The following is a 21,155-nucleotide window of genomic DNA, read 5'->3' as shown; positions in this document are numbered from 1 at the left end:
GAAACACACAATATGCATCTATCAATATTTCATATTTAGGCCCTCTATTTGGTTACAAAAACTGCCGACAATAGGAAACTTACGAAAAAAAATATATGAAACTGCCAATGTTAACAATTCTCTAACTCATCAATAAAAAACAATATCATGCAGGATTCTTTGGACTGATTCTGCTTGGGCAGGAAAAGGGAAAAAACAATTACATATTATGCCCCAGCCCAAAATACAGGAGCACTAAAACTTCTGTAGAGCCTTTGGAGAACACGCGCAGACAACGTAACATAATTTAACCTCAGCTGTAAACTAAGACCACTTATTTGTCCCATTTAGACAATCTAACAGATACAGCTTACGGAATGGAACTGTTAAACAGGGTGCGTTTTCTTTTTTAGCTGCAATGTAATAAAACAAATATTCCTGTGGCAGTTAGCAAATTCTAACCCTTGATCTATGTTACTCGATGAGGCTGCCATTACTTCTACATGTAAAATAAATGCACAATTGAATAATTAACATAAATACGTTAAAAAGTTTTTAAGGATTCACTTTATGGTACATATTTAAATCTATAGGTATTGTAGGCGGTGAATTCGCAAGGCATATTCACTTGGAACAAATTTTCAGGACTCCACCAGTTTAGAGATATTAATTTTCAAAGTGTCCGACGAAATGCATCGGCTTTTCATTTACATTTGGGCCTCAATGCATAATAGAGCGTTTTCTTAAAAAAGTACGTTGAACAGTGCATTTTTACCGCAACTTTGACGCAACCAGTGCCATCTTCAGAAATCCTTCCAAGTCGATATGGCTTACAATATCACAAGCTGCAATTCCTCGATTGAAATATGTGCACCAAAGTAATTATTTAACAAGTTAATTAGCGTAAGTATTCGAATTATTAAATTAATCATTTTGATTTCTCGTGGAAATAATTGCCGCCTCATCGGGCAATGTAGATGAAAGGTTGGAATTGCGCCCATTTGCCTGAAACAATTTTTAATAATTTGGTGGAGCCGAAATAAAGAAAGACAAGCGTGCTCTGTTCATCATTTCGTTCATCCTTTTTCCGGGGACCACTTTTCACCTGCAAACAACTGTCGTTCGGCGCAGGATGCGCCCGATTCGATGTTGTCGCCGGACCTTTTGTAATCAGATTGCATGCGCGACGCGAACAGTGTTGTATATTCTGGAATGCAGCCGCGATTAGGCTGGAATCATCGTCGTGTGCGAGTAGCCGATGCAGTTCACACATTGTTCCGCGCGAATGTAAATTGTTGCTGTGGGCACAGGTTCGCCCAATAAGGAATTGGTTTTGCCACTCGCCGTTGTGCCGCGGTTTGATTGGGCACCGTCACGACAACGTGACATTATTGTGCGAAGTCACGAAACGTTGTGTATCGGGACTTTGAAATAACTTTTCGGCACTTTATTCGACAGAAACTACATACCTCCACCACGGGTTGAAGGGGATGTCCGAGACCATATAGAAAAATATGTCCATAGGGGCTCCACAAATAAGTGCTCCTTCACAAGGACGGTGTAGAAATAGTAGCCAGAAGAGCTTCTCGGGAAGGGGAACACGATCGCTTTGCGAGATGTATTTCGCAGACGGACGTCTTAAGGTACGTCCTTACTTGCGCAAATAAGCGCGCACAAGGCGGCGCGCTTGTGGTGTCGCCTTCTCGTGTCCCGTCTACGTTTTGCGCAGTCAACACCAGGATGGAAGACCGACAAGCCTATAAGCTGCTATTCTAGAGAACTTTTGCCGCGAAAGCGCACTTCGCGGCGCGCGTTCTTAAGCGCGCGGCTTTGAGCGCGCTTATTTCCGCAAGTGAGGCCGTACCTTTACAAAGCGATATTTTATTGACTTTATTTTCCCTCGTGTTTTGCTTTTTATAAGTCTCCAGATACGGACTGTTTTTGTAACGCTCGCTGTGGACTGTACGCTCGCCTATGGATGATATTGTTTTTTTTTTCCTCTTTTTTTTCGTTTGTCAATCGCTGGAGCCTATTTTTGATGATTGAGATAGTCGGCCCTTCGCTGGCCTATATTTCTTTCGGTTTTATAATTTAATAAACAAGCAACAATTGTTGTGTTAATTTTCACCACATGTGAGCCAGAAGTGTTCAGAAGTCTGCGTTTGGAAGCACGGGGTGTAAGAATTAGGTACAAATAGTTCAGCTAACAGCCAATTGCGAAAGACATTGTGCAGTTGAGTGATTCAGCAGATGATTCACAAACTTCTTGAAGACATGAGGCGACACAGTGTGATCGCAAGTTCGAATATTATTATGCAGGTAACGGAAATTATATTGAAAAATGCAGAAAGAGATAGACTTTATCACTGCAAGCCGGCGCCCCATAATCAAAGAGTGCATTTACAAACACGAACTTGTGACACGCACCCACGGCAGAGTACAGAAATTAATCGGTGAACAAAAAAAAATGTTAGAAAACATTCCTTTCAAAAGATGAAGCGCCAACAGAGACAGCACGCCAATGACGAAGCAGAAATGACAGGACAAGGCACTCCTGTCATTACAAAACATTTCGCAGACGTTCCAAAGCCGCCAACAGAAGCTTACCAATATCGCTGAAACAAAAGAAATGTACAAGTGCATTGTACTAGTAGTCCTGCACCTGGTAAGAACAGAAAGGTTAACAAAGGAACTTTTAAAAATCCATGTACCACGCAAAATTGCGACCGAGAGCAAGACTACAGGTTTAAATTTATATGCAGAAAGACAGCAGTATGGACTTAGCCTAGCAGCCAAACAGACATCATTGTTGAAATTACGACGCAGTACCGACGCAAGGGCACGCCCATGTTAATGTACACATGAGAAATAACCCGTGGCATATTAGAGTAACGGAATGCGTGTAAAAGAAACGAAAACAGTGTCAAGGGCGATAAATATTGGACAAGCCATATTTTGGGGCATTGTTTGATGCTGTTGGCGTAGGAAGGATGCTGTCGGAGATCTTGGGAGAAGCGTTTGTCCTACAGTGGGCTGAAACAGAATTAATATTATCGTTATCTCTACAATAAGACATTGTGATGTCGCTATTATTGTTGATTTCAAACATGATTATTTTCTATTGTTTATTTCAAACATGATTTGTTCTCTTTCTTACTGACCTGCGTTGAGTTTGGCCGCCGTCGCCTCCTCTCCCCCTTTATGTGTGGCCCTATCTGCCCGATAGGGACCTTTAGGGCTAAGCAAATGATGACGATGATGACGATGATGATGAATGTTATAGCAGAAGTACTTATAAGATTACGTTTGTTCAGGGCAGTTCATGCACACGTTACTCAGGCATAACACGCAATCAGTGGCCAGTATACATTGTTTTCAAATAACGGAACCCACTATCACCGCTGTTCTCCAGGTGGCTTGCTGTCACCCGCCTGCACGAGCGTCATTCCAATCAAATAATCTCACTGCAGCTTGTTTGCTTCATTAGTGCTCCGCTACCTCCCCAGAGGATCACCGCTTGAGAATGCTTGCAATCATGCGGCGCCAAAACGTGAAACTATTCCCAACTGTTTCTTTTCCGTTTATGCAATCAGCCCTTCATGACTGATCAAACATTTTTCGTGCCACCCGCACCTCGGCCTTCTTTCACGCGACTTCCCGGAAACCACGAAAACTCCCCATCTGCTATGACGTGTACACACTAATTATGCACGATTTGACCAAACAAAATAAAAATGATTATTTCCGATTCTACGCCCTTCTTGCCATTAGCCCTCCGCTGTACGTCAAAAGTTTTCGGGCGGCACTCACTTCCCCTGTCTGTCACGCGACGTCGCAAAATTGCGAAAGGTCGCCATGCGATAGTCACGTTCACTCATTAAAGGTGCATTAATATGCCGAACAAACTGAGTTTGTTTCGGAATAGTCTGAGACTGTCCAATTCCGAAAGAAATGGATGTCTGTCTACGAATCATTCGGACACTGGCTACACGGGGCTGCCAGGGACCATGAATTTATTCGCGTATAACAAACACTTTCGCATGGCAGTATAACGTTGTCAAGTCCTTTCAGCACACTTACAACATTATTTTGCCAACTCTTCTTCGCTGAGGATCTGTCTTAGTGGCATATTTTTTTACCTTCCGCTGCAAACAGCGGCGATTTTCAACCCGCGTACCACAAGCTAAACAAGGGGAAGCGGGCCAATCGCAGACGCCGACAACACCCCCTCTTCCAGTTATCTACTCTCATTGCTCTAGCTCGGCCCTACCGAAACTTTTGCCACTGCGGCGGTCTCCTCGCCTCTTGTCAGCCAATTAGGTAAAAATACGAAGTGATTCTCGTACAGACCACTGTTCCTTCACGCTGCAGTATTTTCGGCAGTATTTACTGGGAGACACCGCTCCCATTGCAACGGCAATAGAAGTGGAGTCGGCAGAATGCCGACGCGACGTGACTGCATCGGCAGGTACCGGCCCGAGGAAGAGAAATTGCCCACTGAGTCAAGCTGACAGCGAGGACACTGTGTTGTACTCCTGCTCAAGCGATGACGCCTTAGATGACGAAGGCTTCGAAAGAGTGGTACACCGGAAGGCCAAGAGAAGAAACATCAGCGGACGGTCTTCGTCAACTAAGTCTACAGTCATGCCACAGCGAAGGTCATCGGCGCACACAATTCTTTTTGTGCCGGACACACCTGCCGACAACCTCAAGCGCCTTAATCGACAAGCAATCTCCGTTTCTCTGGAGGCTCTTGCCACAGGAGAAATCAAGGATATCAGACTTAATACTCGGAAGAACGTCCTGGCTATTGATGTCCACAACCGAAGCGCAATCAATACTTTAATGGCAGTAAAGCTCCTGGGCAACATCGATGTCCACTATCTCATTTCGCAGGACAACGAAACCACGGCTGGTGTTGTTTATAATATTGACACATCTATAAGCGACAGCGACCTGCCAATTTTAATCAAACCTGCGACATATAGTGTTGCCTTACTGCAAGCTCGGCGCATTGGCAAGTCGACCTGTGTAAGGCTCGTGTTTAGAGGTGACTGCCTACCATCACACGTAAAGATGGACCGCTTTCGGCATGTGGTAAGGCCTTTAGTACTCAAACCCCTACAGTGCAAAGGGTTTTGAAGAATTGGGCAAGTGAGTGCTGTCTGCCGAAATACAACGATATGCCCACGATGTTCCGAACAACACGACACTGGCACTTGCCGTGCAACAGAGCTCAAGTGCCCAAATTGTCAAGGTTCGCACGCTGCATCCTCAAAAGACTGTCCACGCCTAAAAAGAGAGCAGAAAATCTTGAGAAAAATGGTCAGAGATGGATCATCAGACAGACCATCACACAATTATACACGCAAAGTGCCTCGAGTGGCCAGTCGCGCCGCAGTTTTGTGCGTATTATCGGGTTTCTTTCATAATCGGAAAAACACATTTTATGTAGCATTCAGCAACAGAAAGCTGTATCAGAAGGTTTTCATGATGCTCTAAAACGTTCTCAATGCCACTTTTAATCTACTTATAATATTTGAGAAGTTTATTCATTAAGACTCATTATGTAATTAGGCAGAATGTAAAAATAATCTGAGTATCTCGAATCGACGGCAAACAACATTACCTCCATTCTGTCCAGCTACTTGGGATTTGCATATATCTATATCTCGGTGCGCAATAGCTGGGACACCATAGCCGGAGAGTGTTCATTTTTCCGGGAGAGGCTGCGGCCTGACCAGCTTTCCGAGCACTGTATATATATATATATATATATATATATCACACTTGAAGAAACTGGTGTGACTTCGAAGAATTGAGCGCTGAAGTGACGGCGTTATATCAGTATATACAAGACCCAGTAGGAGACAGTTCAATTTCACAGCCTGAGTCCTTTCGGGGGTGTAATCTACCTTCATGAAAATGTCACGTACTTGGCTATCATTAATACCGCTTCGCCTTTCCGGCGAAACTGCAGCAGCCTCTCTCTCTCTCTCTCTCTCTCTTTGTTTCTTTTTTTATGAACCCGAGTTTATGCGCTCCTGCGCATGACTGCTGTTGATTCTGATTATCGAGTGAATCCGGCTTGGCCTCATTTCGGTTACTGAGTGAATTATAGTTTTCCCCAACTATCACACACCAAGATTTAAAGAAATAGCAGTTGCGTTACTCGAAGAAAACCTAGTGCATATTGTTTCCAGTATACAGTGGAGTAGCTGCCAGTAATTCTTTCGTTATTGAGATTTAATTCGGCAAATGCAAGTAATTATCTATCTCGAGACGTACTGTCGGAATTATCAACATGTCAATGAGTCATTTGTAGGCACCCCCAAATGACATTTAACTACGGTATTTTCAGCGACATACTAATTGCGTACTATTTTTTTCCGACTGGTTAAGCAAGCCCACGAAGTATGAAAAATACCACGTGACTGCGCTCCCACCCGCATCATAAAACAGCGCCCTCAAATAGGCTGATTGAAAGCAACTGCGTTCTCTGTCGCAAACCCGAAGAGACAGCGCACCACCTTGATAATGGTACTCAAGGAGCACCAACAGCGGGTATCCGGCTTCGCAGCTATTCCTTCATCTCATTTCTACGTCACACTTATTATCCGTCTCTCAAAACCGACTGATAAAATTGATAACAAAAGGCGCTTGATAACGCGGCCGAAGCGCCGCTTTGACCACGCACGAAACGCGAAAAGCAATGGGCTATAGGAATTATTAGCAGTGCGCTATTAGCAGTGCTATTGGAGGAATTAGAGGGCAGTAAATGAGATATAATAGGGCTCAGTGAAGTTAGGAGGCCGAAAGAAGCCTATACAGTGCTAAAAAGCGGGCACGTCCTGTGCTACCGGGGCTTAGCGGAGAGAAGAGAACTAGGAGTCGGATTCCTGATTAATAAGAATATAGCTGGTAACATACAGGAATTCTATAGCATTAACGAGAGGGTGGCAGGTCTTGTTGTGAAGCTTAATAAGAGGTACAAAATGAAGATTGTACAGGTCTACGCCCCTACATCCAGTCATGATGACCAGGAAGTCGAAAGCTTCTATGAAGACGTGGAATCGGCGATGGGTAGAGTGAAAACTAAATACACTATACTAATGGGCGACTTTAATGCCAAGGTAGGCAAGTAGGAGGTAGGCATGCCAGTAGGAGACAAGGCAGTGGGGGAATATGGCATAGGCACTAGGAATAGCAGGGGAGAGTTATTAGTAGAGTTTGCGGAACAGAATAAAATGAGGATAATGAATACCTTCTTCCGCAAGCGGGACAGCCGAAAGTGGACCTGGAGGAGCCCGAACGGCGAGACTAGAAATGAAATAGACTTCATACTCTGCGCTAACCCTGGCATCATACAAGATGTGGACATGCTCGGCAAGGTGCGCTGCAGTGACCACAGGATGGCAAGAACTCGAATTAGCCTAGACCTGAGGAGGGAACGGAAGAAACTGGTACATAAGAAGCCGATTAATGAGTTAGCGGTAAGAGGGAAAATAGAGGAATTCCAGATCAAGCTACAGAACAGGTATTCGGCTTGAACTGCGGAAGAGGACCTTAGTGTTGAAGCAATGAACGACAATCTTGTGGGCATCATTAAGGAGTGTGCAATGGAAGTCGGTGATAACTCCGTTAGGCAGGATACCAGCAAACTATCGCAGGAGACGAAAGATCTGATCAAGAAACGCCAATGTATGAAAGCATCTAACCCTACAGCTAGAATAGAACTGGCAGAACTTTCGAAGTTAATCAACAAGCGTAAGACAGCTGACATAAAGAAGTATAATATGGATAGAATTGAACATGCTCTCAGGAACGGAGGAAGCCTAAAAACAGTCAAGAAGAAACTAGGAATTGGCAAGAATCAGATGTATGCGTTAAGAGACAAAGCCGGCAATATCATTACTAATATGGATGAGATAGTTCAAGTGGCTGAGGATTTCTATAGAGATTTATACAGTACCAGTGGCACCCTCGACGATAATGGAAGAGAAATTAGTCCAGAGGAATTCGAAATCGCAAAGGTAACGCCGGAAGAAGTAAAGAAAGCCTTGGGAGATATGCAAAGGGGGAAGGCAGCTGGGGAGGATCAGGTAACAACAGATTTGTTGAAGGATGGTGGACAGATTGTTCTAGAGAAACTCGCCACCCTGTATACGCAATGCCTCATGACCTCGAGTGTACCGGAATCTTGGAAGAACGCTAACATAATCCTAATCCATAAGAAATGGGACGCCAAAGACTTGAAAAATTATAGACCGATCAGCTTAGTGTCCGTTGCCTACAAACTATTTACTAAGGTAATCGCAAATAGAATCAGGAACACCTTAGACTTCTGTCAAGCAAAGGACCAGGCAGGATTCCGTAAAGGCTACTCAACAATAGATCATATTCACACTATCAATCAGGTGATAGAGAAATGTGCGGAATATAACCAACCCTTATATATAGCTTTCATTGATTACGAGAAAGCGTTTGATTCTGTCGAAACCTCAGCAGTCATAGAGGCATTACGGAATCAGGGTGTAGACGAGCTGTATGTAAAAATACTGAAAGATATCTATAGCGGCTACACAGCCACCGTAGTCTTCCATAAAGCAAGCAACAAAATCCCAATAAAGAAAGGCGTCAGGCAGGGAGATACGATATCTCCAATGCTATTCACAGAGTGTTTACAGGAGGTATTCAGAGACCTGGATTGGGAAGAATTGGGGATAAAAGTTAATGGAGAATACCTTAGTAACTTGCGATTCGCTGATGATATTGCCTTGCTTAGTAACTCAGGGGACCAATTGCAATGCATGCTCACTGACCTGGAGAGGCAAAGCAGAAGAGTGGGTCTAAAAATTAATCTGCAGAAAACTAAAGTAATGCTTAACAGTCTCGGAAGAGAACAGCAATTTACAATAGGCAGCGAGGCACTGGAAGTCGTACGGGAATACATCTACTTAGGGCAGGTAGTGACGGCGGATCCGGATCATGAGACGGAAATAATCAGAAGAATAAGAATGGGCTGGGGTGCGTTTGGCAGGCATTCTCAGATCATGAACAGCAGGTTGCCATTATCCCTCAAGAGAAAAGTATATAATAGCTGTGTCTTACCAGTACTCACCTACGGGGCAGAAGCCTGGAGGCTTACGAAAAGGGTTCTACTCAAATTGAGGACGACGCAACGAGCTATGGAAAGAAGAATGATAGGTGTAACGTTAAGGGATAAGAAAAGAGCAGATTGGGTGAGGGAACAAACGCGAGTTAATGACATCTTAGTTGAAATCAAGAAAAAGAAATGGGTATGGGCAGGACATGTAATGAGGAGGGAAGATAACCGATGGTCATTAAGGGTTGCTGACTGGATCCCAAGGGAAGGGAAGCGCAGCAGGGGGCGGCAGAAAGTTAGGTGGGCAGATGAGATTAAGAAGTTTGCAGGGATGGCATGGCCACAATTAGTACATGACCGGGGTTGTTGGAGAAGTATGGGAGAGGCCTTTGCCCTGCAGTGGGCGTAACCAGGCTGATGATGATGATGATGATGGGCATAGACTGTTCAAAATCCCGGCGCTGGTCTTACGGCATCGAAAGAGTACGTGCGCGCGCAGCTATATTTCGCGCCAGAAACTTGCTTCGGACCGAAGCAAAATAGAAGTGAAGGTCATGAGAGCGTATCATCATCATCATTATCAGCCTGGTTACGCCCACTGCAGGGTAAAGGCCTCTCCCATACTTCTCCAACTACCCCGGTCATGTACTATACGTACTGCAAAAACAGGTTCGTGGCAAAAAATAAAAGCAAGATAAACAGACCGGGAAGCGACCCACGCGTAAAGACAAAACCGACGCGTTCAAGAAAGTAAATGTAGCACTTTTAAATGTGCCAAATTGGCAATCGGGGCGTCTGCCAGCCTCGCCCCCCCCCCAAAAAAAAAGAAGAAAGAAACGAAAAAAGATGTTACGGTGCCTTTATTTGCATTCGTAAGCTCCGTTGAACAACAGCTGACGCCGAGACGACGCGTTCGAATAGATCACCTTTTGCAGCTGCGCAGTACTGAGTCCACTTACCGACGCCGAAATTCTACGGCAGATATCCATTATCCTTGCCCTGAACTAATCTGACGCCCATCTCGATCATGTAAGCACAATCTTTCCCATAACCTCAAAGAAAGAAATCGAGTGGAGAGAGGTCAGGTGACCTAGCCGGCCAATTTACAGGCCCTTGTCTTCCAATCTATTGCGCATGAAAAGTCGCATCCAGCCAGTTCCGTGCTCGGCTGCTGCTGTGTACGGGTGCGCCATCTTGCTGATACCACAGAAGTGCAAGACCTGACAGCGGGACTTAGCTGAGAAACTCATCCACCACGCCTTCAAGGATTTCGTCCGCGTAACGCTGTCCAGTCAGGTTGTGATCGAAGACGATGGGACCGATTGTAGCACCGGCATAAATTCCTAACCACAAATTCAGAGATCACTGGTACTGGTGCCGTTTGTGCTTGACGCACTGTGGATTGGAGTCCCTCCGATAGTGTGCATTATGCAAATTTACCTGGGCGTTTCTGCGAAATTTGGCTTCATCTTTGCAAATGATGCTGCTCAAAAGTGCGCTGACTCATCGGCTTTTGTGAGGGCCCAATTCGAGAAATCTAGAGGATTCTACAGGTCCCTATCTTTCCAGCATTGGTTCTGGCCATGGTGGTACGTTTGAAAGGCAGTCATTTAGAATCCCCAAACTGATGGCTTGGAAATTGGTACCTGGAAGACCATGTCCCATACGCTAGCGTGAGGGTTTGAGGCTATAAATGCTAGAACATCCGTGCTTAGGCTAGGACTGAAATATGGAGTCATCCGCCGCTGTTTCTTGAAGCTGCCGGTTTGTCTCAGGTTTTCATAATTTCTGATGATAGTCGATGCGTTTGGTCTACCGCCATACTTCCATGACTGATACATATATTTGTGGCCTTCCTCTTGTCATTTGCAGCTCCAAAGGCAAGGATAATTGTTACCTTCTGCTCATTAGAGAAAGACATTGCGACTGGGCCGATACAAAACGCAGCTTTAAACATTTACACTGACGTTGTCAATTCGCTTTTGTAATGATATCTTTCGTGGCAAATAAAAAAAAACTTCCGGGCACTATATCTACGCTAAGACAACAGTTATCACAGCTTGTTTTGAACTAACACCAAACGCGACGTGTTACTTCGACGTGTTACTTCGGGCGGGGCGCGGCAGGTAAGGCACTAGCTAGATCCCGATGTTTTTCTTTATTTCCTTTTATTCGTTCTGGATAACTTAGAGGGAGCCTGTTCGAAGGCGCCGCTTTATGACTCGGGTGGGAGCACAGTCACATGGTATTCTGCATATATCGCGGGGTTTATTTATCAGTCGGAAAAAAATTAGTACGCAATTAGTACTTCGCTGAAAATACCGCAGTTAGATGTCCCTTGGCTGTGCCTTCACATGCCTCATTGACACTTTGATAATTAGGATAGTACGTCATGAGTTAGATAATGAATTACAATTATCTAATTAAATCTCAGTAACGAACAAATTACTGGCAGCTACTCCACTGTACTGTTAGCAATGTGCACTAGGTTTTCTTGGAGTAACGCATTGCTCTTTTTTTAAAATCTTGGTGCATTGTAGGACACTCTGTAGATGTTTACGACCTTTGCATGCAAGTGGCGATATTTGCATCCCTAATTAATGCTGTAATTTATTAGAAATGTTTTTCTTTTTTTTTTCAGGAGGGGTCAGCATTGCTTACTGGAAAAAGAAGCGATACTGGACACACAACTTTCATGTGCATTTCACACGCCATTAATGAAAGACTCCGCCGAAGGGGTCACTGAAGTCTGTTTTTTCATGGTCAAAAAAGCACACAAAGCAATTGGAAGCGTGGTGGACGTACAGCAACATATTCATTCTCTAGGCATACGCTACCTTCACCTTTAGAAATAATTTTTATTTGGCTACCTCCATCACTGTCAAAAATATAAGAAACTTTGTCCTGCGTGTATATTTAAATATAGAAGCGTACGGTGAGGGGCTAGTTGGTATGACATTATGAGAACAAAGAAAAAATGCGCAAAAAAAGAACAAGACAGAGAAAGAACCACACGACACAGGCGCAGTGTGTCGTGTGGTTCTTGCTCTGTCTTGTTCTTTTTTGCGCAGTTTTTCTTTGTTCTCATAATATTTAAATATATTGTATATGTGCATGGTGTTTACAATGGAAATTTAAAAGAATGTTGAAGTGAGATATACGGATGAGGCAGCCGCCGCTAGTGCTTCTAATTCGCTTTTCCTCCTATTGACAGGATTTGTAGAACTGAAGTGAAAGTATTAATGAAAAGCCATGCTCGTCCACGCCAACAATGATGCAGTTATCTATTAGCCACAATAAAATGTCAAGTGAAAAGGTCGAAGAAAGTCAAAAGAAACCTCAAATGATGTGGGTGACAAAGCTTTGGCAAATGGAACTACATGTGTGCGTGTGTCGATCCCCCCCATCCCCCCCCCCGGAAAACTCCGGAGGGGGCTCGGGCCCCGGAGACCCCCCCTCGTAATCGGCGCCTATGCAGACAACTTTGTTCGAGACTTCCCAACTTGCAGAATAGCAAAAATGAATATAGGAGATTTGGAATCGGAAGAAATAAATCTAGGCAGCGCAGGTACGCCACAAGGATTGGTGATATCGCCAGTGCTCTTTAATCTAGCACTAATTGGATTGCCAACCAAACTAAACAAAATAGAAAGCCTAAATCACACTATATACGCCGATGACATCACCATGCGCGCGATTAGCGGCAGTGATGGACAAATAGAACACACACTTCAGAACGCAATAGAGACAGTAGAACAATACTTCAAAGGGACCGGGCTGGCCTACTCGGCAGAAAAGTGTAAATTATTGTTATACAGGCCCACACGAAGAGGACGCAAAACTAATAATACCACAGAGGAGAATGAGCCAGAAGAAGTAGAAATACAACTAATTAACGTGGATGGAACACTCATATCTGATGTGGATAAAATCAGAATCCTAGGATTAAGAGGCCAAAGGCAACAAGGGGAAATAACCAGAAAAATTGAAGGTAACGGTCTCTCAAATAATAAGATTAATCAAACGGATAACTAACAAACACGACGGAATGAGGGAAAAAGACACAATAACTCTGGTACAGGGATTTGTCCTAAGCAGAACAGTATACGTGGTACCATACCTCAGATGGTATGCCGCTGAAAAGAACAAAGTAGAATGCCTAATAAAGAAAGTATACAAGTAGGCGTTAGGACTTCCAAAAAGCACTAGTTGTTACGGTTGGCGTCTTCCACCACGTGCAGAAAAGGATGCGTGTGTGTGTTTGTGTGTGTGTGTGTGTGTGTGTGTGTGTGTGTGTGTGTGTGTGTGTGTGTGTGTGTGTGTGTGTGTGTGTGTGTGTGTGTGTGCGCGACTTTAGAGGGACCCTTTCCTCGAACGGCCAAAGTCTACAGGAGAACTTCCACGAACCAGCAACGGGCAAAAGAGACGGACTAACGTCTACAATTCCAGGAGGCGGGACGGCCTCCTCCTTGCAGCAGACTTTCTGTGCCGGTCACGTGACGTCGACGGAAGCAAGAGCCGTCCCACGATTGTAGAGATCCTATTTAAGGGGCTCCGAAATGTACTTCTGATCACTTCATTCTCTTCTCTTCATTTTCACCACCCTTTGAATAAACCGTGCAAGTTTCGCACTAGAAATCGTCTCGCCCTTGCTTGGTCGCCGTGGTCTACCGGATGCCTGCAGTCCGCCGACAACGCCACGCTACCCAGTTGTAACGTCGGTCGAGCTTCAATAGGCAGGCGTCGCTACAACTCGGGAGCAGTACGATACGCTACCCTGGAGTACGCAACATAGTACAGAAAGACTACTAGCACTAGGACCGCCGGTATCGAGGCGCGCGAAAGCGTAATCATGCGGCTATTTTCCTATTTCACGCGTTTTCTTTATAACGCGGAAAAATAATTACGCGAGACATAGCACACTAAAAACAACTGAATCGGGAGTTTTAAAACACAATTATCTTTATCAAAATTTGCGCCGTCAATTCTGTAATTGTGTAGAAACCATCGACGATGATTGCAATGTAAGCGAATAGGCGAACGCTTCTAAAAAGCTATTCGCTTTAATAAAACAACGATGACCGCTTGGAGGCGTATATTTGTCGCAATGAGGATGCTTAAGGTGGCATTTGTGCTGAACGAACGAGCGAGAGAAGGAGCGAACGTTTCGCTACCGGAGCTGTCACACCGGGGGTGGTGGGAGGGGAGGGGTAGAGTATATGGCTGTCCTTGTCGAGCGTAGACCTGATAAGGGAGGGATCTAGTCCGATAAGGGTTGATAAGGGTTTATACTGGTCGGATGAAGTTTGATAAGATTGATAATGACACTAGTCTGCGTGAAGATGAGCAAGTGGCACAATGCTTACGCATACTTAGACAACTCCAGTGAAGTTACTTACGTGGCCGCTGTTCTGAATGAAAATTTCGTCACAGCTGTATTTTTTTATTTGCAAGTATCCAGCTGGCACTGCACACTTTCAAAAGTGGGCGTGTGGGGGGAAGGGCATCCCCTCGGTAAATATAACTTACTAAGGGTGCCCCGGTTCCTCCTTTTTCCTTATCTCTACATCACCGGATGCCTAGCTGACAGGCAACCTCCTTTCAAGCACAAGAGTGCTTGGTAAAATTCATCATAGCTACGCCGAGCAACTGCACCAGCAAAGCCCTGGATTGAAGACCTCCAGCGACTGATCTTAAACAAAGTATTGATCCCTATTTCTCTATACCCCGGAAGCGTTCTTTAACTTCATTGCACGATTATCTCGAGGAGTTGCTGCGCATTGCCTCGCTGTTTTTAACTGCGTCCGGGGCTCAGCTGATTTGTGTTTCAGCGCTACATTAGTGACGTAATGAAATAGAGCGTCATAAACTACATCAGTTAGTTGTTTGTATGGAAAGACGCAGTTTGACGATTTGCGCTGAATTGGCTTTTCACGTGCATTCTTTGCCTAAAGCGATTGTAACAGCCACATTTCTTCTCCTATTACAAAGAGAACTCGGTTTGATCGTCACTCGAATTTAACCGTCTTCATGCCTGAGCCAGCGATTCTCAGGCAGCACAGACCATCAGAGAGGCTCAACGCGTCAGCAGCTATGCCACCGACACCACGGCGCTCTCTTCTAGCATCACCGTAGATAGGTAAGCTCATGCTGCTCCTTTATTTTCTTGCCGCGATGGAGGCTTGTCACGGTGAGACAGAGTTATATTCGATTAACTTCTCTGATCACATCGTACTTCAACATCATCCAAGGACGTCCTGACTTGAGATCAACTCCTATTTATCTAAGACGATATAAGAATGTAGTAAAAAGAAGGTTCCTATAGTTGATCACTGCAAGCGACAACCACCGCCTGTCGTAGTGCTCGATAACTTTGACAGGATTATCACTTTTCGAAAAATGGAAATACTTGAATTGTTCTATCGTCAGTTACCTACACTGCCAACACAACAACGAAAGCCTCGCCTCTCACAAGAAACTGCATACAACACAAGCAGTAGCTGCCAGCGGTAGTGTCTCTGTATTCTGCTTTCTTACTCGTCATTAATTCTCTCAGGGTTTAATAGACGTCACCAAGAGATTTAGCAGTAAAAATTACAGTGGCAAGCACAGCCGCAGTCTTAGCACGTCACTGCGTCACGTGCTCGTCTAAACGAACAGGGAGCACATTTTATCTATTCGAACACGGTGCCGCGGGAGCCGAGCTGTCCACTGTTTTAATTATTGGGGTCACTGTTTTATTCTTGACAAAATTCATCCCGGCCAAGAAAGCTTAATGCTTGAGAGCCTGGATTTCAAACGTTCCTCCACATGATGTAGCTTCGTTTGCTTATAGAAGACAACTTTCTTCTTTCTTAAATATAAGTCATTTTATAAAATTTATTCTCTCACTGCTTCCTTCACTTTTAATATTCGGCCAGTCACTCGCTAATTACATTATTCAGCACAAAATGCTGCTAGGCAATTTAAATAATCTAGCAGGCCAGTCCTTACAGTATCTCAGACAAAAAATCGCCCCGAGGAAAGAGGTGTCTCCTAGCGTATAACGAGCTGCAGTTTTTCCCACTTAAGCCTCGTACTTCAGTGATTTTGCGAAGTGCTCCCGCGCACCACAATATGCTGGAACACATATTTACAAACCGTAGCTCGTACAAACACTGCTTGATTAGACGAAAAAATGCAGCAATTGCGTTAGGCCAGACCGTTACAGGACTTAACCTAGACGTTACTGCACACAGTTTCCAGAAGGCTTTGGGAAAAAAAATACATGCTATTACGAGAGAAAAGGATACTTATGATGAAAATAATTACCTCAGGCCAGATCATCATCTAACGCGATGTAAACGGCACTACAGACTGCGTAGAAGACTCGTTTCAAGTATGTAACAGTATACTTAGGCAAATGAATAAAAAATAAATGCAGTTAAAGAAAAACAATAGACAGTTTTCGTTTGGCGTCCGCAACAGCTCCGCGTACGCAGGAATTCCGCGGAGGCGAGAGTGCGCATGCGCAGTATCCAGGAGCACGCACGGCTTCTTGCGTGCGCCCACAGCTTCTCAAAAGCTGCGTAGCGTCCGCTGCGGGCACTGCGGGACGTGCTCGCGTGTCCACATTTTTCGATACGGCTCTTGCCATTGCGTTTCACACAATAATTACTATATAGGAACTCTGGCACTACTGTCTACGTGAGATGCAATGGGAGCGGTTGTGCCAGCATGGGAATTATGGGAAGTACATGGATTTGCCTAAACTTCGTCTGTCTGACTTCAATCGCCTTTGCGACTTTGTAAACTCGTCACTTTCGACAATTTACTGCGTAATAAATAATTAAATAGACATTGTCAAAATTGTCCGACGGCAGGACTCGAGCACAGGACCTGTAGCACAAAGGCCTGATATTGAAACCGTTAAGCCACGGACGCATGCATCGGCAAACGACGTGAAACGCCCTTAAGAATTTATCGCGGGCATGCCAATGCCTTGAGAGGCTTGGTGCGTTTTGATTTGGCCACCTCGACAAGCTCAATCGGCACAATTAGTAGCGATTGTGCGCATTCGCAGCGTCTTCTGCACTTCGAAGAATATATATTTCTCTAACATTTACGACAATGGAGGCATATGGAGCCTAATATGCAAAGCCACAAGAACGTCTGAATCCACAAGCACAAAAATCAGACAAATCCACGTACTTCCCACCATTCCCAAAGGTGGGTCAACGACTGCAGCGCCAGAGTTCCCTTTAGAATACTATAGGAAACTCTATGGCTCTTACCGAAGAAATGACTCTGGCTTGTGGTTTTACTTCGTGGCGGCTGATGTTGGCTACACAGTTTCAGAAGTTGGCATATGGTGGCGCTGAGTAGCACACTACCGGCTCCTGCGTGTGCTAGTCAGCAATCCCACTCTCAACATTTTGCGTCCGACCAACTATTGCCGATTCGCGAGCGCGCGCTTCGCAACGTGCGCATGACCTCGCGCGCTGCGTACGTGGGTCTAAACTGTCTAATAACTACATTAAGGGGGGAGTTGGACCATGGTTCGTGCTTCCGCTAGGCCACGGAGGCAAGCAGCGAGGCAATATTTTACGATATTGAAGCACCTGGTGGGGGGGGGGGTGCAGGAGACTGCAACGGGGTAACAGGTCACATTTCTGAATCAGTTTATCCCCGAGAGAGAGGGTCCTTTGGGACGTCAAACGTCACGTCATGCTATAGACGTCATTGGACCATTGCCATGGTTATTATCGCTGTCTCTCTGCATACCAAGTTCATAGAGGTCACGGCATCACAGCTCCTTGTAAAGCTTTAGCTGTTTGCTGTCTGTGACATGTATTCACAAAATGTAGGCACATCTTCGTATTCACCCCCTTTTATCATGTTCTCGGTTTTTCTTTTGCTTAATTTTTTAACCACAGGAGGGCATTTTTTTTTTCGAGGTCTCCCGCAGACTTCCGTGTTACGGAAACGGCGTCGAAGCTCGACATGGCTCAACGCGGGACAGCACACATTCCGGCTGTTAGGAGTAAATTTGACAGTTGGTATATTAGATATAAATGTGCATGGTCAATATATTGCTTCAATTTACATATAATTATTATTTCTTGCTTCTGATAATAAACCCATCAAATCAAACAGAACTGCAATGAACACGAGAAATCCAGCGAAATATTATGAAAGAGTTACCTGAATAATTATTATTTGTGCCGGGCGGCCAAATTGTGCAATCAAGATAGCTGCTCAATGCACATTAAACATCGTTGCAGCAATACAGCATGAAGTTCAGAGGTGCAATACAGACTATGAAGCCATGGTCGAAATAATGTTATATGTGTGTGTGTGTGTGTGTCACGAAAACCATATTTTGCCAAAGAATGATACTGTTTGGATGTGTCTTCAGTGAGGGTAATGAGATGCCCCCACACGTCTTTCCACAGGGACTCAGGCTCAATTAGAATCGGTATGTGGAGCTGCTGTACATTGCTGTGAAGCCTTAGGGGAAAAAGTGGCTGCCGGACGATCCTACCTGTGGCAGCAAGAGGCTTCCTGCCATACCACATGTAAAACTCAGAAGTGGTTGTCCGAGAATTTTCACGATTCCACCATTCCCAATATCTGGCCCTCTAACTGCCCTGACTGCAATGCTATTAATTATTACGCGTGGGGCGTAAGTGAGCAGGTAGCCACTAGAAATGGCAGTAGCAGAAAGACCCAGCTGATCGACATGATGCGGCTCTCCCTCGGGACAACGTGAAGGTCGCGTGTGACAGATTGCGGAGCCGCCTTAAGGCAGTTGTGGGTGCTGAGGGTGGCTTCTTTGAATGGTTTCCCTTTGCCATCTTACAGCTTTATGTCATTTTTCGAAGTGCCCAATAAATTTTATTTTGCTGAAGTTGCGGCCTCTTTTCGTCTCTCACCTACAAGTGTCAAAGTTACCCCGAACACCCTGTGTATTGTGTCGCCCCCCCCCCCCCGCCGCAATCGTATAAGTACTGTACTGTACTGTACTGTACTGTACTGTATCTGTACTGCCACTACAGCTGCGCCGGCCGCCGGCTCTATTATGCAACGAAACAAACACTCCCAAGCCTTGATAAATATCCTCGCCGCCACAAATACGCGCCTTCAAACGCACAATTTCTTTAATATAAATGAATTGATTTACTTGGCTCATTGTTCCGTTTTAAAGCGAATAACTTTCCGTGGGCTCTTTCTCCAGTTTTCGCACTCAAATTTTTTCTGCTAAGGGCACGCCCTCTCGCGCCGCCGACTCGCTGGGCGCATGCATCGCCGAACGCTCGTTGAGACGCTGTCGCGCGAGAGCCTTGGGGCGATGCTGCGCTGAAGAGCTCGGGAAGGACAGCGGTCCTCTCCTCTTACCCTGCAGCCCACTACTCCTGCGGCGAGGGCTCCGACGGCACGATGCCAGTCGCCTTCCACGCCGGCGCTCGCCGCGCTGCCCAAGACCGCCCGCATATGACGTACTGGTTTACAAGTATAGACACCTATTCTACTGCTATAGGTGTGCTGGTTAACGATTGTGGGGCTGGCTTGACAAAGCTTTTAACTCATAAGTGTTCATAAGTTTCATTCATAAGTGTGAAGTTTCGCAATAATATGTTCAACATCACGACTGGCTGGGATCTGCTCTTCCGAACAGGACTACTGTAAGGGAATTTACGTGAATATGGTCCCCTTGTTTGCAACATTTCGCAATGAAACAACAAGCACTAAGAAATATCCTCACTGCGAGAAATGTACGCGTTCAAGCGCATCCTATGCTCAATAAAGCGGATAGGTTTTTCTAGAGGCGTTCGGCTATTCGCGTACATCGACAGTCATCGTCGATGGTTTGTGTACAAGTTTTAATCCGCTGCATTCTTTGGCGAGTACCCGGGCAATTTTGGAAGCAAAATTGGGCAAAATCCTGTCTGTAACGCAAGATGCGTGATATTTTTTCCCAAAGGAATACATAGGGCTCTATAGAAAATACATGGGGTTGGGGTGGAGCAACGTGAATTTTCGAGTGAGTCAACCTAAATTTCAGGGCGGGCCATTCTAAATTTGGGGGTGACATGGGGGTGAGTCAACCTAAATTCGGAGCTGGGCCAACTTGAAATTTGGGGTGAGTCAACCTAAATTTGGGCCTGGGCCATTCTGAATTTGGAGATGATATGGGGGTGGGTGAACCTAAATTCGGGGGTGGGCCAACTTGAAATTTGGGGTGAGTCAGCTAAATTAGGGGGTGGGCCGACTTGAAATTAGGACATGTTCCTATGGGTGGGCAGCGCAACCCGGACGAAGGACAAGAGGAAGACCCATAGGAACATGTTCAATCACCAACTCGCCCAGCTTGCCGTCTTGAAATTAGGGTTGGGCCAACAGGGAAAGAAGAGCACAAACTAGGCTAAACAAAGGGAAAGAAAAGTACGAGCCGAGCCAAAGAATGCTGGGCATTAGGAGACAATTCTCCGAATTTCTGTAATTCTTTTTCTTTTCCTTTTTGACTACATTCATTGTTCCTATAGCGCTCAGTAGCCGCAGCTTCTGCGGTAACCTGTTTTGGTTGAGCAATCAAATAGTCCTAAATATTTTTTGCTTGTTTCCTTTAATGAAGAACAGACATATTACTGCACCTGTGTGATTTCTAACTGATTTGTTTTACTGTTGTCGTTCTTGTTGCGCATTCTAGCCTTCTCTCATTGGCTCCGTGGTAAGGCGCACAAAAAAGAGGCGCGCACGTCTTACCGAGCCTCAGGAAGGTGCCTTGCTCGTCAAAGGGTTGTCGCTTTCCCTGGAACGAGAACAGCATCTCCAGCGCCGCTGCGCAGACCTGTTCGGCATGGTCTTCTCGCCGTTCAGGCGCACCGCTCACGAGCATGTAAACTTGGCCAACAGTCTCCACCTGTGAAAGATCGGCGATAGCTCTAAGCAGGCAGCACAGCACGTCCTCATGGTCTAACTGCCACGTCATAGTGACTTCGCCGCTTATCGACTACGTACAGAAGCTAAGCAGAATTTATCGTGCTAGTCAGAATTTTGGTGGTAGACCACGTGGCAACGCCGAATGTTG

General features: G+C 45.2%; 1 protein-coding gene across 1 annotated transcript in view; it reads right to left on the bottom strand.

Moving 5' to 3' along the window:
- Positions 1-21,155, bottom strand: part of LOC142587170 (soluble guanylate cyclase 88E-like) — a 109,844-nt gene that overhangs the window by 69,641 nt on the left and 19,048 nt on the right. Inside the window, exon 8 of the mRNA XM_075698059.1 lies at positions 20,831-20,987. Coding sequence (XP_075554174.1) covers positions 20,831-20,987 — 157 coding nt within the window. The remainder of the gene's footprint in view (positions 1-20,830; positions 20,988-21,155) is intronic.

Source organism: Dermacentor variabilis, chromosome 1 (assembly GCF_050947875.1).
Source record: "Dermacentor variabilis isolate Ectoservices chromosome 1, ASM5094787v1, whole genome shotgun sequence".
NCBI lineage: Eukaryota > Metazoa > Arthropoda > Arachnida > Ixodida > Ixodidae > Dermacentor > Dermacentor variabilis.
The sequence above is the reverse complement of the archived record's forward strand: the minus strand, read 5'-3'. Positions and strand labels throughout refer to the sequence as shown.